This window comes from Petromyzon marinus (assembly GCF_048934315.1).
Source record: "Petromyzon marinus isolate PM22_M1 ecotype Great Lakes invasive population chromosome 67 unlocalized genomic scaffold, UKy_Petmar_22M1.pri1.0 chr67_unloc.1, whole genome shotgun sequence".
In the NCBI taxonomy this organism is placed as follows: domain Eukaryota; kingdom Metazoa; phylum Chordata; class Hyperoartia; order Petromyzontiformes; family Petromyzontidae; genus Petromyzon; species Petromyzon marinus.
In genome coordinates, this window is record NW_027422591.1 from 583,513 (window position 1) to 597,476 (window position 13,964).

Sequence of the window (13,964 nt, forward strand, 5' to 3'; positions counted from 1 at the left end):
TTTCAAGGATTTGTGAGCCCCTCACACAATCCAGCCTGGTTAAACCTAGGATTGATCGTAGGCAGGCCAACCTGAATGTTTCTAACCAGCGAAGATGTTCCATTAGGGGGGTCCACGTTTCGCAAGCGTAGAGAAGGGAGGGAATGACCGTGGCCAAGAAGACCTGAAGCTTCGTGCGGAGCGACAGACCAGGTAGCTTCCACACAGCGTTACGCTACCGATGGAAATATATTGCCACTCGACTGATTTGGAGTGAGACCTCCGCTGTCAGACCGGAGCCGGTCATGAGCACACTGCCCAGGTATGGGAAACTCTCCACTCTCTCCACAACTGCCCCATCACCGATTGGGAGTTGTGGGGGTGGAGTGTCCGATGGTACAAAATACCCAGGCAGGTGCTTAGTTTTGGTGGGGCTGATGGTAAGGCCCCACCTCTTAGTGGCACGCTCCAGTCTCAGCAGCAGCGTCTCCAACTCCTCCTCTGAATGAGCAGCTATTACCAAATCATCAGCATACATAACGTGGTTGAGCAATAGGGAGCCATCCCTTGACCGCACCCGGGCATCGATCAGCCTCCCATTATATCCGTACCAGATGGGAGATTCCCCCGGTACAGCTATTGAAGGCTTCACGAACTACGTGGTCAAAATAGATGTTAAATAATGTGGGGAGCCAAAGGACATCCCTGTCGCACCCCAAGGTGTACAGGGAATGGCTCTGACTCCCGGCCACGTAGTTTTACCCGGGCCCTCTCAGACACACACACACGCTTCAACACACACACTTGCAACGAGCGTGTGTGCTGTGTGTAGCTGTTTGTGCGTGTAGCTGTGTGTACCTATACCTGTGTATGTAGCTGTGTAAACCTGTGTACGTGCGTGCTGTGTGTTACGTGTGTGTAGCTGTGTGTCTGTATGTGGGGAGCGGTGGTGCAGCGGTTAGCGCTACGCTGCACTACGAACCCGGCGACCCGAGTTCGATTCCCGCTCACGGCCAACACCGGCGGTGACGATTATTTGAACCGGTCCCTGGGCCTCCCCTAGGTCGACTCATCCACAAATGAGTTACCTGGTGTAGCGGTGGTGGTGTAGTAAACATCGCCACTGGGGGAGACAAAGGCGGCCGGGCGTGGTGCTGCTGGCCACCCACCCCCTCGTGTGCCACAGTGCCGGTAACCTTCATAGGTGCTGCTACTCGCTACTAACAGCACTTGCCCCAGCAGTCTGTAGAGGCTACACGGGGGACCTTTGTCTGTGTCTACCTTCATAGCTGCTGCTACTCGCTACTAACAGCACTTGCCCCAGCAGTCTGTAGAGGCTACACGGGGGACCTTTGTCTGTGTCTACCTTCATAGCTGCTCGCTACCAACAGCACTTGCCCCAGCAGTCTGTAGAGGCTACACGGGGGACCTTTGTCTGTGTCTACCTTCATAGCTGCTCGCTACCAACAGCACTTGCCCCAGCAGTCTGTAGAGGCTACACGGGGGACCTTTGTCTGTGTCTACCTTCATAGCTGCTCGCTACCAACAGCACTTGCCCCAGCAGTCTGTAGAGGCTACACGGGGGATCTTTGTCTTTGCAGGGTCGTCACGTGCGGACCGGTCAGCTGGCAGCGATCAAAGTCATGGACGTCACGGAGGTGAGAGGGTCGCAGTCGCTCACCCGTCGTCACGATCATCGTCGTCACGATCATCGTCGTCACGATCATCGTCGTCACGATCGTCGTCGTCACGATCGTCGTCACGATCACGATCATCGTCGTCACGATCATCGTCGTCACGATCACGATCGTCGTCGTCACGATCGTCATCATCACAATCACGATCGTCGTCATCACAATCATCGTCGTCACGATCTTGATCGTCGTCGTCACGATCATCATCGTCACGATCGTCGTCGTCATCGTTACGGCACATCAGGGTGGCGCATGCCGCAGTGCCACTCGGCTGTCTAACAACAACAACAACAACATCGTCATCATCGCCATCATCACCATTGCCATCATCATCACCATCATCATTATCGCCATCATCATCATCATCATCGCCGCCATCATCATCATTATCATCGCCGCCATCATCATAATTATCATCGCCGCCATCATCATTATCGCCATCATCATCATCGCCGCCATCATCATTATCGCCATCATCATAATTATCGCCATCATCATCGCCGCCATCATTATCATCGCCGCCATCATCATTATCGCCATCATCATCATCGCCGCCATCATCATCATCGCCGCCATCATCATTATCGCCATCATCATCATCATCATCCCCACCAACATCACCAACAACATCACAGCCACCCACTGCAAGTCTCCCTGCGTGTCCTCGCAAGCCTCACCACGTGCCTCACCCTCACCACGTGCCTCACCCTCACCACGTGCCTCACCCTCACCACGCGCCTCACCCTCACCACGCGCCTCATTCTCACCACGTGCCTCCGCCTGTCCCCGTGTCTCACCGTGTGTCTCACTGTGTGTCACTGTGTGTCTCACCGTGTGTCTCACCGTGTGTCTCACCGTGTGTCTCACCGTGTGTCTCCCTGTGTGTCTCACCGTGTGTCTCACCGTGTGTCTCACCGTGTGTCTCACTGTGTGTCTCACTGTGTGTCACCGTGTGTCTCACCGTGTGTCACCGTGTGTCTCACCGTGTGTCTCACTGTGTGTCTCACCGTGTGTCTCACCGTGTGTCTCACCGTGTGTCTCACCGTGTGTCTCACCGTGTGTCTCACCGTGTGTCTCACTGTGTGTCTCACCGTGTGTCTCACCGTGTGTCTCACCGTGTGTCTCACCGTGTGTCTCACTGTGTGTCTCACCGTGTGTCTCACTGTGTGTCTCACCGTGTGTCTCACCCTGTGTCTCACCCTGTGTCTCACCCTGTGTCTCACCGTGTGTCTCACCGTGTGTCTCACCGTGTGTCTCACCGTGTGTCACCGTGTGTCTCACTGTGTGTCTCACTGTGTGTCTCACCGTGTGTCTCACCGTGTGTCTCACCGTGTGTCTCACCGTGTGTCTCACCGTGTGTCTCACCGTGTGTCTCACCGTGTGTCTCACCGTGTGTCTCACTGTGTGTCTCACCGTGTGTCTCACCGTGTGTCTCACTGTGTGTCTCACCGTGTGTCTCACTGTGTGTCTCACCGTGTGTCTCACCCTGTGTCTCACCCTGTGTCTCACCCTGTGTCTCACCGTGTGTCTCACCGTGTGTCTCACTGTGTGTCTCACCGTGTGTCTCACCGTGTGTCTCACCGTGTGTCTCACCGTGTGTCTCACTGTGTGTCTCACCGTGTGTCTCACCGTGTGTCTCACTGTGTGTCTCACCGTGTGTCTCACTGTGTGTCTCACCGTGTGTCTCACCGTGTGTCTCACCGTGTGTCTCACCGTGTGTCTCACTGTGTGTCTCACCGTGTGTCTCCCCGTGTGTCTCACCGCGTGTCTCACTGTGTGTCTCACCGTGTGTCTCACTGTGTGTCTCACCGTGTGTCTCACTGTGTGTCTCACTGTGTGTCACCGTGTGTGTCACCGTGTGTCTCACCGTGTGTCTCACCGTGTGTCTCACCGTGTGTCTCACCGCGTGTCTCACTGTGTGTGTCTCACCGTGTGTCACCGTGTGTCTCACCGTGTGTCTCACTGTGTCTCACCGTGTGTCTCACCGTGTGTCTCACTGTGTGTCTCACCGTGTGTCTCACTGTGTGTCTCACTGTGTGTCTCACCGTGTGTCTCACTGTGTGTCTCACTGTGTGTCTCACCGTGTGTCTCACCGTGTGTCTCACCGTGTGTCTCACCGTGTGTGTCACCGTGTCTCACCGTGTGTCTCACCGTGTCTCACTGTGTGTCTCACCGTGTGTCTCACTGTGTCTCACCGTGTGTCTCACCGCGTGTCTCACCGTGTGTCTCACTGTGTCTCACCGTGTGTCTCACCGCGTGTCTCACCGTGTGTCTCACTGTGTGTGTCTCACCGTGTGTCTCACCGTGTCTCACCGTGTGTCTCACTGTGTCTCACTGTGTGTCTCACTGTGTGTCTCACCGTGTGTCTCACCGTGTGTCTCACCGTGTGTCTCACCGTGTCTCACTGTGTGTCTCACCGTGTGTCTCACCGTGTGTCTCACTGTGTGTCTCACTGTGTGTCTCACCGTGTGTCACTGTGTGTCTCACCGTGTGTCTCACTGTGTCTCACTGTGTCTCACCGTGTGTCTCACCGTGTGTCTCACCGTGTCTCACCGTGTGTCTCACCGTGTGTCTCACTGTGTGTCTCACTGTGTGTCTCACCGTGTGTCTCACCGTGTGTCTCACCGTGTGTCTCACCGTGTCTCACTGTGTGTCTCACCGTGTGTCTCACCGTGTGTCACCGTGTCTCACCGTGTGTCTCACCGTGTGTCTCACTGTGTGTCACCGTGTGTCTCACCGTGTGTCTCACCGTGTGTCACCGTGTCTCACCGTGTGTCTCACCGTGTGTCTCACCGTGTGTCTCACCCTGTGTCTCACCGTGTGTCTCACCGTGTGTCTCACTGTGTGTCTCCCTGTGTGTCTCACTGTGTGTCTCACCGTGTGTCTCACTGTGTGTCTCCCCGCGTGTCTCACCGTGTGTCTCACCCTGTGTCTCACCGTGTGTCTCACCGTGTGTCACCGTGTGTCTCACCGTGTCTCACCGTGTGTCTCACTGTGTGTCTCACTGTGTGTGTCACTGTGTGTCTCACTGTGTGTCTCACCGTGTGTCACCGTGTGTCTCACCGTGTGTCTCACCGTGTGTGTCACCGTGTGTCTCACCGTGTGTGTCACTGTGTGTCTCACTGTGTGTCTCACCGTGTGTCTCACTGTGTGTCTCCCTGTGTGTCTCACTGTGTGTCTCACCGTGTGTCTCACTGTGTGTCACCGTGTGTCTCACCGTGTGTCTCACCGTGTGTCTCACCGTGTGTCTCACTGTGTGTGTCTCACCGTGTGTCTCACCGTGTCTCACCGTGTGTCTCACTGTGTGTCTCACTGTGTGTCTCACCGTGTGTCTCACCGTGTGTCACCGTGTCTCACCGTGTGTCTCACCGTGTGTCACTGTGTGTCTCACCGTGTGTCTCACCGTGTGTCTCACCGTGTGTCTCACCGTGTGTCTCACCGTGTGTCTCACCGTGTGTCTCACTGTGTGTCACCGTGTGTCTCACCGTGTGTCTCACCGTGTCTCACCGTGTGTCTCACCGTGTGTCTCACCGTGTGTCTCACTGTGTGTCTCACCGTGTGTCTCACCGTGTGTCACCGTGTCTCACCGTGTGTCTCACCGTGTGTCTCACTGTGTGTCTCACTGTGTGTCTCACTGTGTGTCTCACTGTGTGTCTCACCGTGTGTCTCACCGTGTGTCACCGTGTCTCACCGTGTGTCTCACCGTGTGTCTCACTGTGTGTCACCGTGTGTCTCACCGTGTGTCTCACCGTGTGTCTCACTGTGTCTCACCGTGTGTCTCACCGTGTGTCTCACTGTGTGTCTCACTGTGTGTCTCACCGTGTGTCTCACCATGTGTCTCACCGTGTCTCACTGTGTGTCTCCACGTTTCTCACCGTGTGTCTCACCGTGTGTCTCCACGTGTCTCACCGTGTGTCTCACCGTGTGTCTCACCGTGTGTCTCACCGCGTGTCTCACCGCGTGTCTCCGTGTGTCTCTCCCCGTGTCTCCCTGCCTATCTCACCGCGTGTCTCACCGTGTGTCTCACCGTGTGTCTCACCGCGTGTCTCACCGTGTGTCTCACCACGTGTCTCACCGTGTCTCTCACCGTGTCTCTCACCGTGTGTCTCCCCGTGTGTCTCACCGTGTGTCTCACCGTGTGTCTCCCCGCGTGTCTCCCCGTGTCTCACCAGGACGAGGAGGAGGAGATCAAGCTGGAGATCAACATGCTGAAGAAATACTCGCACCACCGCAACATCGCCACCTACTACGGCGCCTTCGTCAAGAAGAGCCCGCCAGGACACGACGATCAGCTCTGGGTGAGCCACTCACCTACTCACTCACCTACTCACCTACTCACTCACCTACTCACTCACCTACTCACCTACTCACTCACCTACTCACCCACTCACTCACCTACTCACTCACTCACCTACTCACTCACCTACTCACTCACCTACTCACTCACCTACTCACTCACCTACTCACCCACTCACTCACCTACTCACTCACCTACTCACCCACTCACTCACCTACTCACTCACCTACTCACTCACCTACTCACTCACCTACTCACCTACTCACTCACCTACTCACTCACCTACTCACTCACCTACTCACTCACCTACTCACTCACCTACTCATTCACCTACTCACTCACCTACTCACTCACCTACTCACTCACCTACTCACTCACCTACTCACTCACCTACTCACTCACCTACTCACTCACCTACTCACTCACCTACTCACTCACCTACTCACTCACCTACTCACCTACTCACTCACCTACTCACCTACTCACTCACCTACTCACCTACTCACTCACCTACTCACTCACTCACCTACTCACTCACTCACCTACTCACTCACTCACCTACTCACTCACTCACCTACTCACTCACTCACCTACTCACTCACCTACTCACTCACCTACTCACTCACCTACTCACTCACTCACCTACTCACTCACTCACCTACTCACTCACTCACCTACTCACTCACCTACTCACTCACTCACCTACTCACTCACCTACTCACTCACCTACTCACCCACTCACTCACCTACTCACTCACTCACCTACTCACTCACCTACTCACTCACTCACCTACTCACTCACTCACCTACTCACTCACCTACTCACTCACCTACTCACTCACCTACTCACTCACTCACCTACTCACTCACTCACCTACTCACTCACCTACTCACTCACTCACCTACTCACTCACTCACCTACTCACTCACCTACTCACCCACTCACCTACTCACTCACTCACCTACTCACTCACCTACTCACCCACTCACCCACTCACTCACCTACTCACTCACTCACCTACTCACTCACTCACCTACTCACTCACCTACTCACTCACCTACTCACTCACTCACCTACTCACTCACTCACCTACTCACTCACTCACCTACTCACTCACTCACCTACTCACTCACCTACTCACTCACTCACCTACTCACTCACTCACCTACTCACTCACCTACTCACTCACTCACCTACTCACTCACTCACCTACTCACTCACCTACTCACCCACTCACCCACTCACTCACCTACTCACTCACTCACCTACTCACTCACTCACTCACCTACTCACTCACTCACTCACCCACTCACTCACCTACTCACTCACTCACTCACCTACTCACTCACCTACTCACCCACTCACTCACCTACTCACTCACTCACTCACCTACTCACTCACTCACCTACTCAATCACCTACTCACTCACCCACTCACTCACCTACTCACTCACCTACTCACTCACCTACTCACCCATTCACTCACCTACTCACTCACTCACCTACTCACTCACCTACTCACTCACCTACTCACTCACCTACTCACTCACCTACTCACTCACCTACTCACTCACCTACTCACTCACCTACTCACTCACCTACTCACTCACCTACTCACCCACTCACTCACCTACTCACTCACTCACCTACTCACTCACCTACTCACTCACCTACTCACCCACTCACTCACCTACTCACTCACTCACCTACTCACTCACTCACCTACTCACTCACTTACTCACTCACCCACTCACTCACCTACTCACTCACTCACCTACTCACTCACTCACCTACTCACTCACCTACTCACTCACCTACTCACTCACTCACTCACCTACTCACTCACTCACCCACTCACTCACCTACTCACTCACTCACCTACTCACTCACCTACTCACTCACTTACTCACCTACTCACTCCCTCACATACTCACTCCCTCACATACTCACTCACCTACTCACTCACTCACCTACTCACTCACCTACTCACTCACTCACCTACTCACTCACTCACCTACTCACTCACCTACTCACTCACTCACCTACTCACTCACCTACTCACTCACTCACCTACTCACTCATTCACCTACTCACTCACTCACCTACTCACTCATTCACCTACTCACTCACTCACTCACCTACTCACTCACCTACTCACTCACCTACTCACCTACTTACCCACTCACTCACCTACTCACTCACTCACCTACTCACTCACCTACTCACTCACCTCACCGTGTCTGACTCACCGTGTGACTCACCGTGTCTGACTCACCGTGTCTGACTCACCGCGTCTGACTCACCGTGTCTGACTCACCGCGTCTGACTCACTGCGTCTGACTCACCATGTCTGACTCACCGTGTCTCTCACCGTATCTCTCACCGTGTCTGACTCACCGCGTCTGACTCACCGTGTCTGACTCACCGTGTCTCTCACCGTGTCTGACTCACCACGTCTGACTCACCGTGTCTGACTCACTGTGTCTCTCACCGTGTTTCTCACCGTTTCTCTCACCGTGTCTGACTCACCGCGTCTGACTCACCGTGTCTGACTCACCGCGTCTCTCACCGCTTCTGACTCACCGTGTCTGACTCACCGTGTCTCTCACCGTGTCTGACTCACCGCGTCTGACTCACCGTGTCTGACTCACCGTGTCTCTCACCGTGTCTGACTCACCGTGTCTGACTCACCGTGTCTGACTCACCGTGTCTGACTCACCGCGTCTGACTCACTGCGTCTGACTCACTGCGTCTGACTCACCGTGTCTGACTCACCGTGTCTGACTCACCGTGGCTCTCACCGTGTCTGACTCACCGTGTCTCTCACCGTGTCTTACTCACCGTGTCTGACTCACCGTGTCTGACTCACCGCGTCTGACTCACCGTGTCTGACTCACCGTGTCTGACTCACCGCGTCTGACTCACCGTGTCTGACTCACCACGTCTGACTCACCGTGTCTTACTCACCGTGTCTGACTCACCGTGTCTGACTCACCGTGTCTGACTCACCGCGTCTGACTCACCGTGTCTGACTCACCACGTCTGACTCACCGCGTCTGACTCACCGCGTCTGACTCACCGTGTCTCTCACCGTGTCTGACTCACCGTGTCTGACTCACCGTGTCTGACTCACCGTGTCTGACTCACCGTGTCTCTCACCGTGTCTGACTCACCGTGTGCCTCTCACCTTGTCTCTCACCGTGTCTGACTCACCGTGTCTGACTCACCGCGTCTGACTCACCGTGTCTGACTCACCGTGTCTCTCACCACGTCTGACTCACCGCGTCTGACTCACCGTGTCCCTCACCGTGTCCCTCACCGTGTCTGACTCACCATGTCTGACTCACCGTGTCTGACTCACCGCGTCTGACTCACCGTGTCTCTTACCGTGTCTGACTCACCGTGTCTCTCACCACATCTGACTCACCGCGTCTGACTCACCGTGTCTCTCACCGTGTCTGACTCACCGTGTCTCTCACCGTGTCTGACTCACCGTGTGCCTCTCACCTTGTCTCTTACCGTGTCTGACTCATCGTGTCTGACTCACCGTGTCTCTCACCGTGTCTGACTCACCGTGTCTGACTCACCGTGTCTGACTCACCGTGTCTGACTCACCGTGTCTGACTGACCGTGTCTGACTCACCGTGTCTGTCTCACCGTGTCTGACTCACCGTGTCTGACTCACCGTGTATGACTCACCGTGTCTCACACCGTGTCTGACTCACCGTGTCTCTCACCGTGCCTCTCACCGTGTCTGACTCACCGTGGCCCTCACCGTGTCTGACTCACCGTGTCCCTCACCGTGTCTGACTCACCGTGTCTGACTCACCGTGTCTGACTCACCGTGTCTGACTCACCGCGTCTGACTCACCGTGTCTGTCTCACCGTGTCTGACTCACCGCGTCTGACTCACCGTGTCTGTCTCACCGTGTCTGACTCACCGTGTCTGACTCACCGTGTCTGACTCACCGTGTCTGACTCACCGTGTCTGACTCACCATGTCTGACTCACCGTGTCTGACTCACCGTGTCTCTCATCGTGTCTGACTCACCGCGTCTGACTCACCGTGTCCCTCACCGTGTCTCTCACCGTGTCTGACTCACCGTGTCTGACTCACCGTGTCTGACTCACCGCGTCTGACTCACCGTGTCTCTCTCCGTGTCTGACTCACCGTGTCTGACTCACCATGTCTGACTCACCGTGTCTGACTCACCGTGTCTGACTCACCGCGTCTGACTCACTGCGTCTGACTCACTGCGTCTGACTCACCGTGTCTGACTCACCGTGTCTGACTCACCGTGTCTCTCACCGTGTCTGACTCACCGTGTCTCTCACCGTGTCTTACTCACCGTGTCTGACTCACCGTGTCTGACTCACCGCGTCTGACTCACCGTGTCTGACTCACCGTGTCTGACTCACTGCGTCTGACTCACCGTGTCTGACTCACCACGTCTGACTCACCGTGTCTGACTCACCGTGTCTGACTCACCGTGTCTGACTCACCGTGTCTGACTCACCGCGTCTGACTCACCGTGTCTGACTCACCGCGTCTGACTCACCGCGTCTGACTCACCGTGTCTCTCACCGTGTCTGACTCACCGTGTCTGACTCACCGTGTCTGACTCACCGTGTCTGACTCACCGTGTCTCTCACCGTGTCTGACTCACCGTGTGCCTCTCACCTTGTCTCTCACCGTGTCTGACTCACCGTGTCTGACTCACCGCGTCTGACTCACCGTGTCTGACTCACCGTGTCTCTCACCACGTCTGACTCACCGCGTCTGACTCACCGTGTCCCTCACCGTGTCCCTCACCGTGTCTGACTCACCATGTCTGACTCACCGTGTCTGACTCACCGCGTCTGACTCACCGTGTCTCTTACCGTGTCTGACTCACCGTGTCTCTCACCACATCTGACTCACCGCGTCTGACTCACCGTGTCTCTCACCGTGTCTGACTCACCGTGTCTCTCACCGTGTCTGACTCACCGTGTGCCTCTCACCTTGTCTCTTACCGTGTCTGACTCATCGTGTCTGACTCACCGTGTCTCTCACCGTGTCTGACTCACCGTGTCTGACTCACCGTGTCTGACTCACCGTGTCTGACTCACCGTGTCTGACTGACCGTGTCTGACTCACCGTGTCTGTCTCACCGTGTCTGACTCACCGTGTCTGACTCACCGTGTCTCTCACCGTGCCTCTCACCGTGTCTGACTCACCGTTTCTCTCACCGTTTCTCTCACCGTGCCTCTCACCGTGTCTGACTCACCGTGTCTGACTCACCGTGTCCCTCACCGTGTCTGACTCACCGTGTCTGACTCACCGTGTCTGACTCACCGTGTCTGACTCACCATGTCTGACTCACCGTGTCTGACTCACCGCGTCTGACTCACCGTGTCTCTTACCGTGTCTGACTCACCGTGTCTCTCACCACATCTGACTCACCGCGTCTGACTCACCGTGTCTCTCACCGTGTCTGACTCACCGTGTCTCTCACCGTGTCTGACTCACCGTGTGCCTCTCACCTTGTCTCTTACCGTGTCTGACTCATCGTGTCTGACTCACCGTGTCTCTCACCGTGTCTGACTCACCGTGTCTGACTCACCGTGTCTGACTCACCGTGTCTGACTCACCGTGTCTGACTGACCGTGTCTGACTCACCGTGTCTGTCTCACCGTGTCTGACTCACCGTGTCTGACTCACCGTGTCTCTCACCGTGCCTCTCACCGTGTCTGACTCACCGTTTCTCTCACCGTTTCTCTCACCGTGCCTCTCACCGTGTCTGACTCACCGTGTCTGACTCACCGTGTCCCTCACCGTGTCTGACTCACCGTGTCTGACTCACCGTGTCTGACTCACCGCGTCTGACTCACCGTGTCTGTCTCACCGTGTCTGACTCACCGCGTCTGACTCACCGTGTCTGTCTCACCGTGTCTGACTCACCGTGTCTGACTCACCGTGTCTGACTCACCGTGTCTGACTCACCATGTCTGACTCACCGCGTCTGACTCACCGTGTCCCTCACCGTGTCTCTCACCGTGTCTGACTCACCGTGTCTGACTCACCGTGTCTGACTCACCGCGTCTGACTCACCGTGTCTCTCACCGTGTCTGACTCACCGTGTCTGACTCACCATGTCTGACTCACCGTGTCTGACTCACCGTGTCTGACTCACCGCGTCTCTCACCGTGTCTCTCACCGTGTCTCTCACCGTGTCTCTCACCGTGTCTGACTCACCGTGTCTGACTCACCGTGTCTCTCACCGTGTCTCTCATCGTGTCTGACTCACCGTGTCTGACTCACCGTGTCTCTCACCGTGTCTCTCACCGTGTCTGACTCACCGTGTCTGACTCACCGCGTCTCTCATCGTGTCTGATTCACCGTGTCTGACTCACCGTGTCTCTCACCGTGTCTGACTCACCGTGTCTGACTCACCGTGTCTGACTCACCGTGTCTCTCACCGTGTCTGACTCACCGTGTGCCACTCACCTTGTCTCTTACCGTGTCTGACTCACCGTGTCTGACTCACCGTGTCCCTCACCGTGTCTGACTCACCGTGTCTGACTCACCGTGTCTGACTCACCGTGTCTGACTCACCACGTCTGACTCACCATGTCTGACTCACCGTGTCTGACTCACCGTGTCTGACTCACCGTGTCTGACTCACCGTGTCTGACTCACCGTGTCTTACTCACCGCGTCTGACTCACCGTGTCTGACTCACCGTGTCTGACTCACCGTGTCTGACTCACCGTGTCTGACTCACCGCGTCTCTCACCGTGTCTGACTCACCGTGTCTCTCACCGTGTCCGACTCACCGTGTCTGACTCACCGTGTCTGACTCACCGTGTCTGACTCACCGTGTCACTCACCATGTCTGACTCACCGTGTCTCTCACCGTGTCACTCACCGTGTCTGACTCACCATGTCTGACTCACCGTGTCTGACTCACCGTGTCTCTCACCGTGTCACTCACCGTGTCTCTCATCGTGTCTGAATCACCGTGTCTGACTCACCGCGTCTGACTCACCGTGTCTCTCACCGTGTCCCTCACCGTGTCTGACTCACCGTGTCTGACTCACCGTGTCTGACTCACCGTGTCTCTCACCGCGTCTGAATCACCGTGTCTGACTCACCGTGTCTGACTCACCGTGCCTCTCACCGTGTCTGACTCACCGTGTCTGACTCACCGTGTCTGACTCACCGCGTCTGACTCACCGTGTCTGACTCACCGTGTCTGACTCACCGTGTCTGACTCACCATGTCTGACTCACCGTGTCTGACTCACCATGTCTCTCACCGTGTCTGACTCACCGTGTCTGACTCACCGCGTCTGACTCACCATGTCTGACTTACCGCGTCTGACTCACCATGTCTGACTCACCGTGTCTGACTCACCGTGTCTCTCACCGTGTCTGACTCACCGTGTCTGACTCACCGCGTCTGACTCACCATGTCTGACTCACCGCGTCTGACTCACCGTGTCTGACTCACCGCGTCTGACTCACCGCGTCTGACTCACCGTGTCTGACTCACCGTGTCTGACTCACCGTGTCTGTCTCACCGCGTCTGACTCACCGTGTCTGACTCACCGTGTCTGACTCACCGCGTCTGACTCACCGTGTCTCTCACCGTGTCTGACTCACCGTGTCTGACTCACCGTGTCTGACTCACCGTGTCTCTCACCATGTCTCTCACCGTGTCTGACTCACCGTGTCTGACTCACCGTGTCTCTCACCGTGTCTGACTCACCGTGTGCCTCTCACCTTGTCTCTTACCGTGTCTGACTCATCGTGTCTGACTCACTGTGTCTGACTCACCGTGTCTGACTCACCGTGTCTGACTGACCGTGTCTGACTCACCGCGTCTGACTCACCGCGTCTGACTCACCGCGTCTGACTCACCGTGTCTGACTCACCGCGTCTGACTCACCGTGTCTGACTCACCGCGTCTGACTCACCATGTCTGACTCACCGCATCTGACTCACCATGTCTGA

At 55.8% G+C, this 13,964-nt stretch overlaps 1 protein-coding gene across 1 annotated transcript in view; it reads left to right on the forward strand.

Annotated features, from left to right (window-relative positions):
* LOC142907946 (mitogen-activated protein kinase kinase kinase kinase 4-like) overlaps positions 1–13,964 on the forward strand; it is a 109,597-nt gene that overhangs the window by 74,897 nt on the left and 20,736 nt on the right. Inside the window, exons 4-5 of the mRNA XM_076057974.1 lie at positions 1,581–1,637; positions 5,846–5,971. Of these exons, the coding sequence (XP_075914089.1) occupies positions 1,581–1,637; positions 5,846–5,971 (183 nt within the window). The remainder of the gene's footprint in view (positions 1–1,580; positions 1,638–5,845; positions 5,972–13,964) is intronic.